At 48.1% G+C, this 12,797-nt stretch overlaps 1 protein-coding gene across 2 annotated transcripts in view; it reads right to left on the bottom strand.

Moving 5' to 3' along the window:
• Positions 1-4,081: 4,081 nt before the first annotated feature.
• The window catches only part of spast (spastin), an 18,175-nt gene continuing 9,459 nt past the window's right edge, over positions 4,082-12,797 (bottom strand). The window contains exons 4-17 of one of the 2 annotated variants that reach the window (XM_083698027.1): positions 12,040-12,123; positions 11,319-11,506; positions 11,080-11,216; positions 10,198-10,291; positions 9,724-9,798; positions 8,704-8,775; positions 8,303-8,378; positions 7,840-7,931; positions 7,607-7,686; positions 7,437-7,479; positions 6,695-6,774; positions 6,148-6,218; positions 5,945-5,985; positions 4,082-5,586 (exon numbers count right to left, since the gene is read on the bottom strand). In XM_083698027.1, the coding sequence (XP_083554153.1) occupies positions 5,461-5,586; positions 5,945-5,985; positions 6,148-6,218; positions 6,695-6,774; positions 7,437-7,479; positions 7,607-7,686; positions 7,840-7,931; positions 8,303-8,378; positions 8,704-8,775; positions 9,724-9,798; positions 10,198-10,291; positions 11,080-11,216; positions 11,319-11,506; positions 12,040-12,123 (1,259 nt within the window). In that variant the 3' untranslated portion in view covers positions 4,082-5,460. The remainder of the gene's footprint in view (positions 5,587-5,944; positions 5,986-6,147; positions 6,219-6,694; positions 6,775-7,436; positions 7,480-7,606; positions 7,687-7,839; positions 7,932-8,302; positions 8,379-8,703; positions 8,776-9,723; positions 9,799-10,197; positions 10,292-11,079; positions 11,217-11,318; positions 11,507-12,039; positions 12,124-12,797) is intronic. The other variant, XM_083698028.1, reaches the window with a different exon arrangement.

Here is a 12,797-nt window from a genome sequence, read left to right as displayed (position 1 = left end):
CTTCGTGTCCGTAACAGTTATGTCACATAACGTTATTCTCTCTGCCAATCCTCCCTTCCTTCCTTTCCTTCCTTCCTTCCTCCCCTCCTCCTCTCTTCCTCCCCTCCCCCCCTCCTCTCTCACCAGTAAGCCTGAGCCTGCTGCAGGGGAGGCTGGTTGATGTAGAAATGTTGTTTTTCTAGCCTTGACCTGAGGTGCACCTCTCTCTTCTGTCTTCATTCCTCTCTCTCTCCCTTTCTATATCATCTGCTCTCTCGCCCTCCCCACCCCTTCCTCCTCTCCCCCTCTCCCTCTCTCTCTCCCCCCCTCCTCCTCTCTCCCCCGCCCCTTCTCCAGACTGTCGTCTCAGTCAGGGTCATGAAGATGGTTCTTGAGAGTGTGTCTGTGTCTGTGTCTGTGTCTGTGTGTGTGTGTGTGTGTGTGTGTGTGTCTCAGAGAGAGAGAGAGAGAGACAGAGAGCACATGCGCAACAGAGATAAAGACAGTCTCCTGTGGAGTTGCGTGGGGATGGAGGGATGGAGGGATGGAGGAGGAGGAGGAGGAGGAGGAGGGATGGAGGGATGGAGGAGGAGGAGGAGGGACCAGGGCAGGTGGGGGGGCGGGGGGCAGACAGCACCACACCACCAGTTGTCCAGCTAAACAGCAGTGAGTTAGCAGAGCTCCGCCCCTGCTCAGATCACACATACGTCCTGTGGTGGCGATTGGCCTGTCCCCGCTGGGAGATCCCTCTGTGCTGCTGATCCCAGGGTCACACACACACACACACACACACACAGAGACACGCAGCACACACACACACACACACGCAGAGACACGCAGCACACACACACACGCAGAGACACGCAGCACACACACACACACGCAGAGACATGCAGCACACACACACGCACACACACACACACACAGAGACACGCAGCACACACACACAGAGACACGCACACACACACACACACACAGTGGTCTATTTGTCTGTCTCTGCCATCTCTATGGTAATAGGTGGAAGTGTGAGTGAAAGGACCTCCTGTGGCTGTAGACTGTCTGGATGAATGAGTGGAAAGTTACGTGTTGACATCAAATACATTCTCACATGAAGACTGAATAGAGCTGGGAGGGAGGGGGGGAGGGGGAGGAGGGACGGAGGGAGGGAGAGAGAGAGGGAGAGAGCGAGGGAGAGAGAGTAGGAGGAGGACATGCTCTTGAATGTCTTAATCAGATTCAGAGAGAATTGGTCTTTTGTGTGGTCTCTTCTGACAGCGTCTCCATGTCACCCCTCCAACACACACACACACACAAAGTTAAACCTGTTCTAGCATGAATAGGCCTATTGGGGAGATTACACAGAGAATTGGAGGCTGTGTGGAGATGGTGTAGGTGGTGTAGGTGGTGATGGATGTAGATGGTGTAGGTGGTGATGGTGTAGGTGGTGATGGATGTAGATGGTGTAGATGGTGATGGTGTAGGTGGTGTAGATGGTGATGGTGTAGGTGATGTAGATGGTGTAGGTGGTGATGGATGTAGATGGTGTAGGTGGTGTAGATGGATGTAGATGGTGTAGGTGGTGATGGATGTAGATGGTGTAGATGGTGATGGATGTAGATGGTGTAGGTGGTGTAGATGGTGATGGATGTAGATGGTGTAGGTGGTGTAGATGGATGTAGCTGGTGTAGATGGATGTAGATGAGTGTTAGTCACCAGGAAGAGTTCTGTATGGAGGTGAAGTTGTTATTAACCAGAGCGAGAGAGAGAGAGAGAGAGAGAGAGAGAGAGAGAGGGGGGGGAGAGAGAACGCTGCCTAGCAGCAGTTACAAAGTTATTTTGGGATGCTCACATTACTTTTTAATTATTATTATTTTACTTATTTTGTTAACTACCTGTGTTGTATAATATGTTCACCTACAGGGAACTCTCAGTGAACATTACACCACTCCTAACCCTAACCCCAACACAACACCACTCCTAACCCCAACACCACTCCTAACCCTAACCCCAACACAACACCACTCCTAACCCTAACCCCAACACAACACCACTCCTAACCCCAACACAACACCACTCCTAACCCTAACCCCAACACAACACCACTCCTAACCCCAACACAACACCACTCCTAACCCCAACACAACACCACTCCTAACCCCAACACAACACCACTCCTAACCCTAACCCCAACACAACACCACTCCTAACCCCAACACAACACCACTCCTAACCCTAACCCCAACACAACACCACTCCTGACCCCAACACAACACCACTCCTAACCCCAACACAACACCACTCCTAACCCCAACACCACTCCTGACCCCAACACAACACCACTCCTAACCCCAACACAACACCACTCCTGACCCCAACACAACACCACTCCTAACCCCAACACAACACCACTCCTAACCCCAACACAACACCACTCCTAACCCCAACACAACACCACTCCTGACCCCAACACAACACCACTCCTGACCCCAACACAACACCACTCCTAACCCCAACACAACACCACTCCTAACCCCAACACAACACCACTCCTGACCCCAACACAACACCACTCCTGACCCCAACACAACACCACTCCTAACCCTAACACAACACCACTCCTAACCCCAACACAACACCACTCCTGACCCCAACACAACACCACTCCTGACCCCAACACAACACCACTCCTAACCCCAACACAACACCACTCCTGACCCCAACACAACACCACTCCTAACCCTAACACAACACCACTCCTGACCCCAACACAACACCACTCCTGACCCCAACACAACACCACTCCTAACCCCAACACAACACCACTCCTAACCCCAACACAACACCACTCCTGACCCCAACACAACACCACTCCTGACCCCAACACAACACCACTCCTAACCCTAACACAACACCACTCCTGACCCCAACACAACACCACTCCTGACCCCAACACAACACCACTCCTAACCCCAACACAACACCACTCCTGACCCCAACACAACACCACTCCTGACCCCAACACAACACCACTCCTAACCCCAACACAACACCACTCCTGACCCCAACACAACACCACTCCTAACCCTAACACAACACCACTCCTGACCCCAACACAACACCACTCCTGACCCCAACACAACACCACTCCTAACCCTAACACAACACCACTCAACAATAGAAACACCACACAACAATAGAAACACCACACAACAATAGAAACACCACACAACAATAGAAACACCACTCAACAATAGAAACACCACACAACAATAGAAACACCACTCAACAATAGAAACACCACTCAACAATAGAAACACCACACAACAATAGAAACACCACTCAACAATAGAAATAACTTTATTGAAATCCCACTCTTGCACACATACAAATCTTTCAACTCACTTCCAATGCACACACACACACACACAACTTCTGTATTTAAAGAATTTCCTTAAAAAAAAAAAGATAATTTCTACAGACATTTGGGCTGTACATTTCAGACCTGCTAACACAGCTTTATTCATATACAGGAGGAGACATAAAAAAAAAAAGCATTTAGCTTGAAGACATATTTAGCAGAGCATGGAGCATGCTTGAACATAAACATTTTTATGAAGTCTTGCTCCGAAAGAGACCATACAACTTGATGACAAAACATAAGTTACAACAGACAATAAGCCTGTCTGGTAAATGATGTAAACCTCCTATACCACCGTACACAGACCAACGTGCTGCCCCCTTCTGGCTGGAAGTGGGAACGCAGCCTTCAGTTCATATTCAGGACATGAAGATCAAGGCAACAAGACGAGGAAGGGGGGGAGAGAGAGAGAGAGAGGGAGAGGGGGGAGAGGAGGAAGGGGGAGAGAGAGAGGGAGAGGGGGGAGAGGAGGAAGGGGGAGAGAGAGAGGGAGAGGGAGAGGGGGGAGAGGAGGAAGGGGGAGAGAGAGAGGGAGAGGGGGGAGAGGAGGAAGGGGGAGAGAGAGAGGGAGAGGGAGAGGGGGGAGAGGAGGAAGGGGGAGAGAGAGAGGGAGAGGGGGGAGAGGAGGAAGGGGGAGAGAGTAGGAAGGGGGGAGAGGAGGAAGGGGGAGAGAGAGAGAGGGAGAGGGGGAGAGGAGGAAGGGGAGAGAGAGAGGGAGAGGGGGGAGAGGAGGAAGGGGAGAGAGAGGGAGAGGGGGGAGAGAGAGAGGGAGAGGGGGGGAGAGAGAGAGGGAGAGGAGGAAGAGGGGGAGAGGGCGATATAGAAAGGGAAAGAAAACAATCACATGTTCATGTTTAACAGATAACAGAGTTATCAACAGCATACGCAGAGACGCAGCAATGCTACATGGCTAGCAGCAAAACAAGCATTGCAAAATAAGATGTTTGTAACCAAGCAACCAGTTGCGTCATATTTTCTATTTGTCACAATAAGTTTATTTTTCTTTCAACTAAGAGGCTAGCATTGCTCACAGCAAACCTTTCTACAGACACAAAAGCAGTTTATACATTGAGGGTGTCATATTTTCACATAAGTGCTTTACAAAAAACCCTGAATTTTTTATTTCAACATCACATAAATATGCTACTCAACACCAGGGGGCAGTGTCCCGGACACAGATTAAGTGGAGTCCTGGACTAGAAATGCTCTCTAATCTCAATAGGTGTCTGGGACACCTGCCTTTACCACCGTACCTCCCTTGGCACCGTGTGTTCTGCTAGAAAACCCCAGAACTGGAAATAAGGTTCTACCTGGAACCTAATAGGGTTCTATAAAGAGTTATCCTGAGAACCAGAGAACCCTTTTTCATAAGAGCACACTCTGAGAAAAAATTGTTCTAAAAAGGTTCTTCATTTGTCCCCATAGGGGAACCCTTTTGGGTTCCATTTAGAACCTTCTGTGAAAGGGGTTCTATATGGAACCCAAAGGGGTTCTTCAAAGGGTCAAATGAAGAACCCTTTAGAACCTTTTTGTTGTAAGAGTGTGTGATGACTCAGAGGAAAAGAAGCATCTTCTAGAACCCAGAAAGGAAGGCACTGTGCTACCATGCACTAACACACTCCAACGTTCTACAGGACCTCTACCAGGGGAGGCTGGGGCAGGTAGACCAGGGGAGGCTGGGGCAGGTAGAAACTGGAGGACGGGCTCATTGTAATGAGTGTTTGATACCGTTCCTCATTCCAACCCAGGCATTACAATGAGCCCGTCCTCCGATTTCTACCTCCAGCAGCCTCCCCTGCATAGACGTGCCCCATGTCTCAAAGTATTTGACTAATTATCACAAACTGAAGGGTTTGTAAAAGGGGACCAATCTGGTGGCTTGGAAGAAAACAGTCCAACTGCTTCAAGAAAAATCTTCTCAGGAAAAACAAAAAACAGGTCCTTTTTTTGACATTCTGTTTTATTCATGTCACAGGGTGTGTGTGTGTGTGTGTGTGTAGGTGTGTGTGTCTGTCTGTGTCTGTGTGTGCGTATGTGTGTGTGTGTGTGTGTGTGTGTGTGTGTCATACAGCCGTGGTGTCCCCGTAGTCCCTGTTCCAGCGTACGTAGAGGTCCAGAGTCTGAGGACTGACGCTCCTCTTGATCTTCTTCAGAGACTCCACAAAGTCACCGAAGTGGATGTTCCTCACCTGCGCGCGCACACACACACACACACACACACACACACACACACACACACAGAGAACACAGAACACGCACACACAGAACACAGGTGAGTTTCATTAACTCGTTCAGTGCTGAGGGTGAATAAAATCACCCAAGGTGTCAACATTCTAGATCGCCACGGGCGACTTTATTCACCAAATGATGACGCTTCATTTTGTAGCCAATCAGAGTGTTGTTGCTAGGTAAACACCACATAGAACACTTGGCTCTCTGGGTGGTGAGGGTTCCGGAACTCTTTGGCAGTTGGTGAGTTAATGCTTCACTAAGGATCTCTCTGATAATCGGTGTTAACCTGACATGAGATCTAGAAGGTTCTTTTACCTCGTTGGCCGCCATGTTCCTGACCTGTTCCGGACGCAGTTCTGTCAACGTAAACAACATGACTTTAGGAGACAATATACTGCACCATTCCTGTCAAACATCTCCACTTTTAACATCTCACAACCCGTCAACGCAAACTAAAAGTAGACTTCTCAGCCACGTCTGAATCAGTTTGAGTTTTGACAAATGACTACGTTGCTCACCTCTGATTGGTCCGAGGGAGGCGTCTTTGGCCAATGAGGTGAGGTCGCTGCCAGAGTAGCCATCTGTCATTCTGAAAACCACAACACAGGTACTTAAGAGGGGAGGCTGATGGAGGTAGACATTGGAGGACAGGAGGTAGACATTGGAGGACAGGAGGTAGACATTGGAGGACAGGAGGTAGACATTTGAGGACAGGAGGTAGACATTGGAGGACAGGAGGTAGACATTGGAAGACAGGAGGTAGACATTGGAAGACAGGAGGTAGACATTGGAGGACAGGAGGTAGACATTGGAGGGCAGGAGGTAGACATTGGAGGACAGGAGGTAGACATTGGAGGACAGGAGGTAGACATTGGAAGTCAGGAGGTAGACATTGGAGGACAGGAGGTAGACATTGGAGGACGGGCTCATTGTAATGCATGGAACGGCATGAGGAGTGTGTTTGATACCATTCCTCATTCCATTCCATGCATTACAATGAGCCCGTCCTCCGATGTCTACCTCCAGCAGCCTCCCCTGGTGTAGGTACAGTAACAGGTGGTTTACCTGGCCAGCTGAGACAGCTCTTTCTGAGTCAGAGGGTTGCCGTGTTTCCCCAAGAGGTTCTTCACCAGCTTGAACCGTGTCTGTCACACACACACACACACACACACACATTTTATATGAGAGACAGACACAGACAGACAGACACAAACACAAACACACACACACACACACACGTTACATTCTAGCAGAGAAACTGCAGTACAAAAAAGGGCACACAATAGCTTATTGACTACGGGAGTACATTAAGATGGTGGAGTTCTACAGTTGTGTTGGGTTGTGATGGGTTAGGGTTAGGGTTAGGGTTAGTCAGTTCTACAGTTGTGTTGGGTTGTGATGGGTTAGGGTTAGGGTTAGTCAGTTCTACAGTTGTGTTGGGTTGTGATGGGTTAGGGTTAGGGTTAGGGTTAGTCAGTTCTACAGTTGTGTTGGGTTGTGATGGGTTAGGGTTAGGGTTAGTCAGTTCTACAGTTGTCTAGATGATGGGTTAGGGTTAGGGTTAGTCAGTTCTACAGTTGTCTAGATGATGGGTTAGGGTTAGGGTTAGTCAGTTCTACAGTTGTCTAGATGATGGGTTAGGGTTAGTCAGTTCTACAGTTGTCTAGATGATGGGTTAGGGTTAGTCAGTTCTACAGTTGTCTAGATGATGGGTTAGGGTTAGTTAGTTCTACAGTTGTCTAGATGATGTGTTAGGGTTAGTCAGTTCTACAGTTGTCTAGACGATGCGTCTTGTTGACATTCATACCTCTTCCGTTGGTAAAGCCACGTATATCCGCTTAGCGAACCGCCTGCAGAGAGAACGGCTTCAATACACGTCCACACACTGAGACACTGTAGTATAGTATAGTATAGTATACTGTATTGTATTGAGAGTGCCATCTAGTGGTGGAGAGACGTTAGTACAGTGAGGCCCACCTAAGAACAGCTTCATCCAGCTCCTGAGGCCTGTTGGTTGCTCCCATCACCAACACCCTCTCATCACCTCCAGACTGCACCTACACACACACACACACACACACACACACACACACACACACAGCGAGAGAGAATGAGAAAGGAAGGCCAGTTATACTCCAGTGAAACCGATAGTGTAATGTAGACAGCTGTGGTAGAATCAGACACAGAGGGAGTATCGGAGGCCATCTTACCCCGTCAAACTCAACAAGGAACTCTGTCTTCAGTCTTCTACTGGCATCGTGCTCTCCCTCCCTCCGCTCACACAGAAGACTGTCTATCTCATCTGTGTGTGTGTGTGTGTGTGTGTGTGTGTGTGTGTGTGTGTGTGTGTGTGTGTGCGTGCGTGTGTGTGTTGGGGGGGGGGGGGGGGGGGGTAGACAGGCAAACATGCTTATGGTTCCATGGCAGGTATGAGACATGTGCTTCAGGTGTGAGACATGTGCTTCAGGTGTGAGACATGTGCTTCAGGTGTGAGACATGTGCTTCCTTGGTTGTTTCCGTTTGGTTCAGACACTTTAAACTAGAGTCTCCCGATGGAGACGACAACCCTTAGATGAGACATTCTCTGATTATAGGAGTTTGGGTTGTTGTAGTGTAGTGTAGTGATTCAGTATTACTTTCATAATAAACTTTCAGAATAAACAGAGGTCTTGCCTATGAAGATGATTGAGGGCTGCAGTTCTCTGGCCACTGCAAACAAAGCTCTGACCAGCTTCTCTCCCTCCCCCACCTACAGAGAAACACAGGAACAACACACACTTATGGATTTAGATCTTTTCATTCGTATTTTCTTGTTTATTTTTCTGTTTTTTAACTGTACTCTACTGTTTCCACCTGCAAAAACATTAACTGTGTCTTTCCTTATAAACTAATGTGATGTAACTGGACGAACAGCTGTGATGAGCAGAAGATCCAGCCCAGTGGATGGGGATGAGACTGTTCATATAATAATCCTACATGATATGAAGTATATTAACAATATGATATACTCCTAATGGAGTCAAAATAACAAAAGCAGAAAAAAGTAAAAAGCAGCAAAGTGTTGATGGCCTCACGTATTTGGAGGTCAGACTGGCTGCACTGATGTTGAAGAATGTGGCGTTGGACTCCATAGCAACCGCCTTGGCCTATCGTACGAGGAGAAGAAAAGATGTGAAACATTCTAGATCACAGAGAACATTGTAGATCACAGAGAACATTGTAGATCACAGAGAACACACACTCTTTTATGCTCAGTTCCCAGGCGTTTCCGTTGCATTAGCCATAGTGTGTGTGTGTGTGTGTGTGTGTGTGTGTGTGTGTATGTATGTGTTCAGTCTGATTATGACACATCCATGCAGAACCCTGGAGCAATGACAAAACAAGAGCCTTTTTTGTGTGTGTGTGCGCGTGCATGCGTGTGTGTTCCAGTATGAACCTTACCTTATTGGGGGCAAGTCTGTGTGTGTGTGTGTGTGTGTGTGTGTGTGTGTGTGTGTAATCTGATTATGGTACAGCCATGCATAGCCACTCTGCCTCAGAGGCAGCATTCGTCAGACAGTAAAGTAGGTGGTGGTGAGTCTTCTTATTTCCCCTCCATGTCTCTGGCGAGGGAGGCTGGTGGAGGTAGAAATCGGAGGACGGGGGAGGCTGGTGGAGGTAGAAATCGGAGGACGGGGGAGGCTGGTGGAGGTAGAAATCGGAGGACGGGCTCATTGTAATGCATGGAATGGATTGAGGAACGGTATCAATGGTATGTTTGATACCATTGTACATGTGTGTGATACCATGTCTCATTCCACTCCATGCATTACAATGAGCCCGTCCTCCGATTCCTACCTCCACCAGCCTCCCCTGTCCTCCGATTCCTACCTCCACCAGCCTCCCCAGGCACACGTGTCCAACCTCCGCCATCTTGGCACCACATTCTACCTGGCCGTCTCGTGGGAATCCTGTTCTGGGCCGTTCGGTTCCAACATGGTGTCTATCAACCTTCCCTACACCAATCAGACGGGCTGAACTCTGCATGTCAGGACATCCACCAACGCCTGGGTCACATGCTAGCCTCTCGATGGCGGTACCAGTATCAAACCTACCAGCATGGTCTTGCCGTTCCCCGGGGGTCCGAACAGGAGCAGGCCTCTGGCAGGGGCTCGTAGGCCCGTGAACAGCTGAGGAACAGCAGAGGAACAGCAGAGGAACAGCAGAGGAACAGCAGAGGCTGGTCAGAAGTCAACACCATATCCAGTATATACATATACTATATACTATATATATATACACTGTATACACATATATACATATACTATATACTATATATATATACACTGTAGCCCAGGAGTCTTATACTATATACTATATATATATACACTGTAGCCCAGGAGTCTTAAAGAACAGCCCGGTAAAAAGCCTGTTGAAATAAATAATTCATTGAAAATGTTTGGCATGCACACACACACACACACACACAACGCGTACACACACAAACGTGTGTGTATGTGTGTGCATGCCTCTGTGTGTGTGTGTGTGTGTGTGTGTGTGTGTGTGTGTGTGTGTGTGTGTGTGTGTACCTCTGGGCGGAGGGCAGGCAGGATGACTATCTCCTGCAGCGCCTGCTTAGCCAGCTCCTGACCCGCGATGTCCTCGAACCTCACCGTCGAGCCACTGGGACCCAACAATAGAATAATAATAATAACAACCCACATTAGAATTATAATAATAATAATAACAACACATAATAATAATAATGCATAATAATAATAATAAACACATTATAATAATAATAACAACACATTATAATAATAATAATAACACATTATAATAATAATAATAATAATAACCCACATTATAATAATAATAACACACATAATAATAATAATAATAATAATAATAATGATGATGATGCATTTATTTTGTACAGCGCTTTTCTCAGGACTCAACGACACCACATTCCATTTAGAGAACAAGAATAGACAGATACATAAAAACTAAAACAAAAGAGTCAGTAAAAACAACAATAAACACAGTTAAAGATTAAAAGCCAGGTTAAAAAGGTGTGAACGGAACAGAACAGAACAGAACAGAACAGAACAGAACAGAACAGAACAGAACAGAACAGAATACAATAGAATACAATAGAATAGAACAGAACAGAACAGAACAGAACAGAACAGAACAGAATAGAACAGAACAGAATACAACAGAACAGAACAGAACAGAACAGAATAGAATAGAATAGAATAGAATAGAATAGAATAGAATAGAATAGAACAGAACAGAACAGAATACAACAGAATACAATAGAATAGAACAGAACAGAACAGAACAGAACAGAACAGAACAGACCAGAATAGAACAGAATAGAAGCAGTAGAAATACAGCCAATCAGAACAGACTAGAATGAACAGTGGGGGGGGTTAGGGGGGGGTAACCTCCTGAACTTCAGGTCTCACCTGTCGATGACCTCGTTGAGGATGAGGTTGGCCAGCTTGCTGTCGACGTTCTTCAGGTTCTTCATGTCTCTCTTCTTCTGTGGTGTGGAGGAGGGGGGCGTGCTGGGCTTACCATTCTGACGGCTCCCGGCCTTGCCCTGGAAACAAGAGAAGAAGAGACTTGGTTAGGAGGGGGGGGGGGTGTGTGTGGGTGTGGGTGTGTGTGTGTGTGGGTGTGTGTGTGTGTGTGTGTACCTCACCTTATTGTTGCTGGTCTGGGGGGGCGGTCTGTGTGTGTGGCTGCTGGAGGGACCACTGAAGCTGGGGGAACGGTGGTGGCCCCCCTGCCCCCCCGCGGAGGGGGGGTTCTTTGGGGTGTGCTTTGGTCGAGGGAGGGAGTGGCTGGAGTGGGTCAGGAGGTCCCTCTTCTTGGGAATGGCGCCACCTACTGTTGGGAGTTGGGATTATTCTGGTTAGGATATGTTAGCCATATGGACGTATGGACAACCTCCCCTGAGGACACGCTGGTTAAACTAGAGGCTCACACACACACACACACACACACACACACACACACACACACACACACACACACACACACACACACATTTCATTACTATTTCATTCAGAAGTGAAATTGCAGGCTACACTTCAGACAGTGTTGAGACTGAGTCGTGTCTCCAGTGGACGGTTGTTTATTCCTGCTTCCAGCGGTGGTGGTATTCTTTAAGAGGGACGGTGGTATTCTTTAAGAGGGACGGTGGTATTCTTTAAGAGGGACGGTGGTATTCTTTAAGAGGGACGGTGGTATTCTTTAAGAGGGACGGTGTTCCTGGAAGGTGTCGCTACGTTCATTTGTTAGCAGGAGCTAGCAGTGTGTGTTCGGAGGGGGAAGGACCTGTGGTCATGGTAACGGTAACATTCGCCAGTTAGCTGTCTCCCACTGTTGTCATGGTAACGGCGTCTCCCAGTAGAACCCACCTGAGCGAAGGTGTCCGTTAAGGTACGGCTGGTTAGAGCCCTCTGTGTACAGGTCTCTCTGAGCCAGCCCTGACCGCAGCTTAGCTACACAACACCAACACCAACAACAACAACAACAACAAAAACAAAGAAACAAAACAATATTGGGGGCGGGAATCTCTACAATCAGAAAGCAATAATAAAAACATCAAATCATATCAACTCATAATGTAAGATAAACCAAACTAACAGGGAGTATTTCTACCCCACGCCCTGATTGGGCGTGAGGTTGAGGAGGGGCGGGACTACGTTATCATGCCACACAAAACCACGAGGCTTATGGGTAGGGCAGAGAGGACCATCAACATTCCACAGCGTCTTTGTTCACGACCCCAAACACGGCGCCCATTTCCCCTGAAGGAAACGTCACAGGAGGATAGCCTTCTGCTGCAGCACGCTGTGAGATGGCTGATCGGGGAGGCTGGCGGAGGTAGGAATCGGAGGACGGGCTCATTGTAATGCCTGAAATGGAATGAGGAACGGTGTCTTTGTGTTTGATACCGTTCCTCATTCCGTTCCATGCATTACCATGAGCCGGTCCTCCGATTTCTACCTCCAGCAGCCTCCCCTGGCTGAGACAGCTGTGTGGGGCCAGAGGGGTGTCATGGTGTCATTGTGAGCGTGGTGGAGATGGTTTAGAGACAGCTGTGTGGGGCCAGAGGGGTGTCATGGTGTCATTGTGAGCGTGGTGGAGATGGTTTAGAGACAGCTGTGTGGGG

Source organism: Argentina silus (assembly GCF_951799395.1).
Source record: "Argentina silus genome assembly, contig: scaffold_143, whole genome shotgun sequence".
NCBI lineage: Eukaryota > Metazoa > Chordata > Actinopteri > Argentiniformes > Argentinidae > Argentina > Argentina silus.
This window is presented reverse-complemented; position numbering and strand designations above follow the sequence as displayed.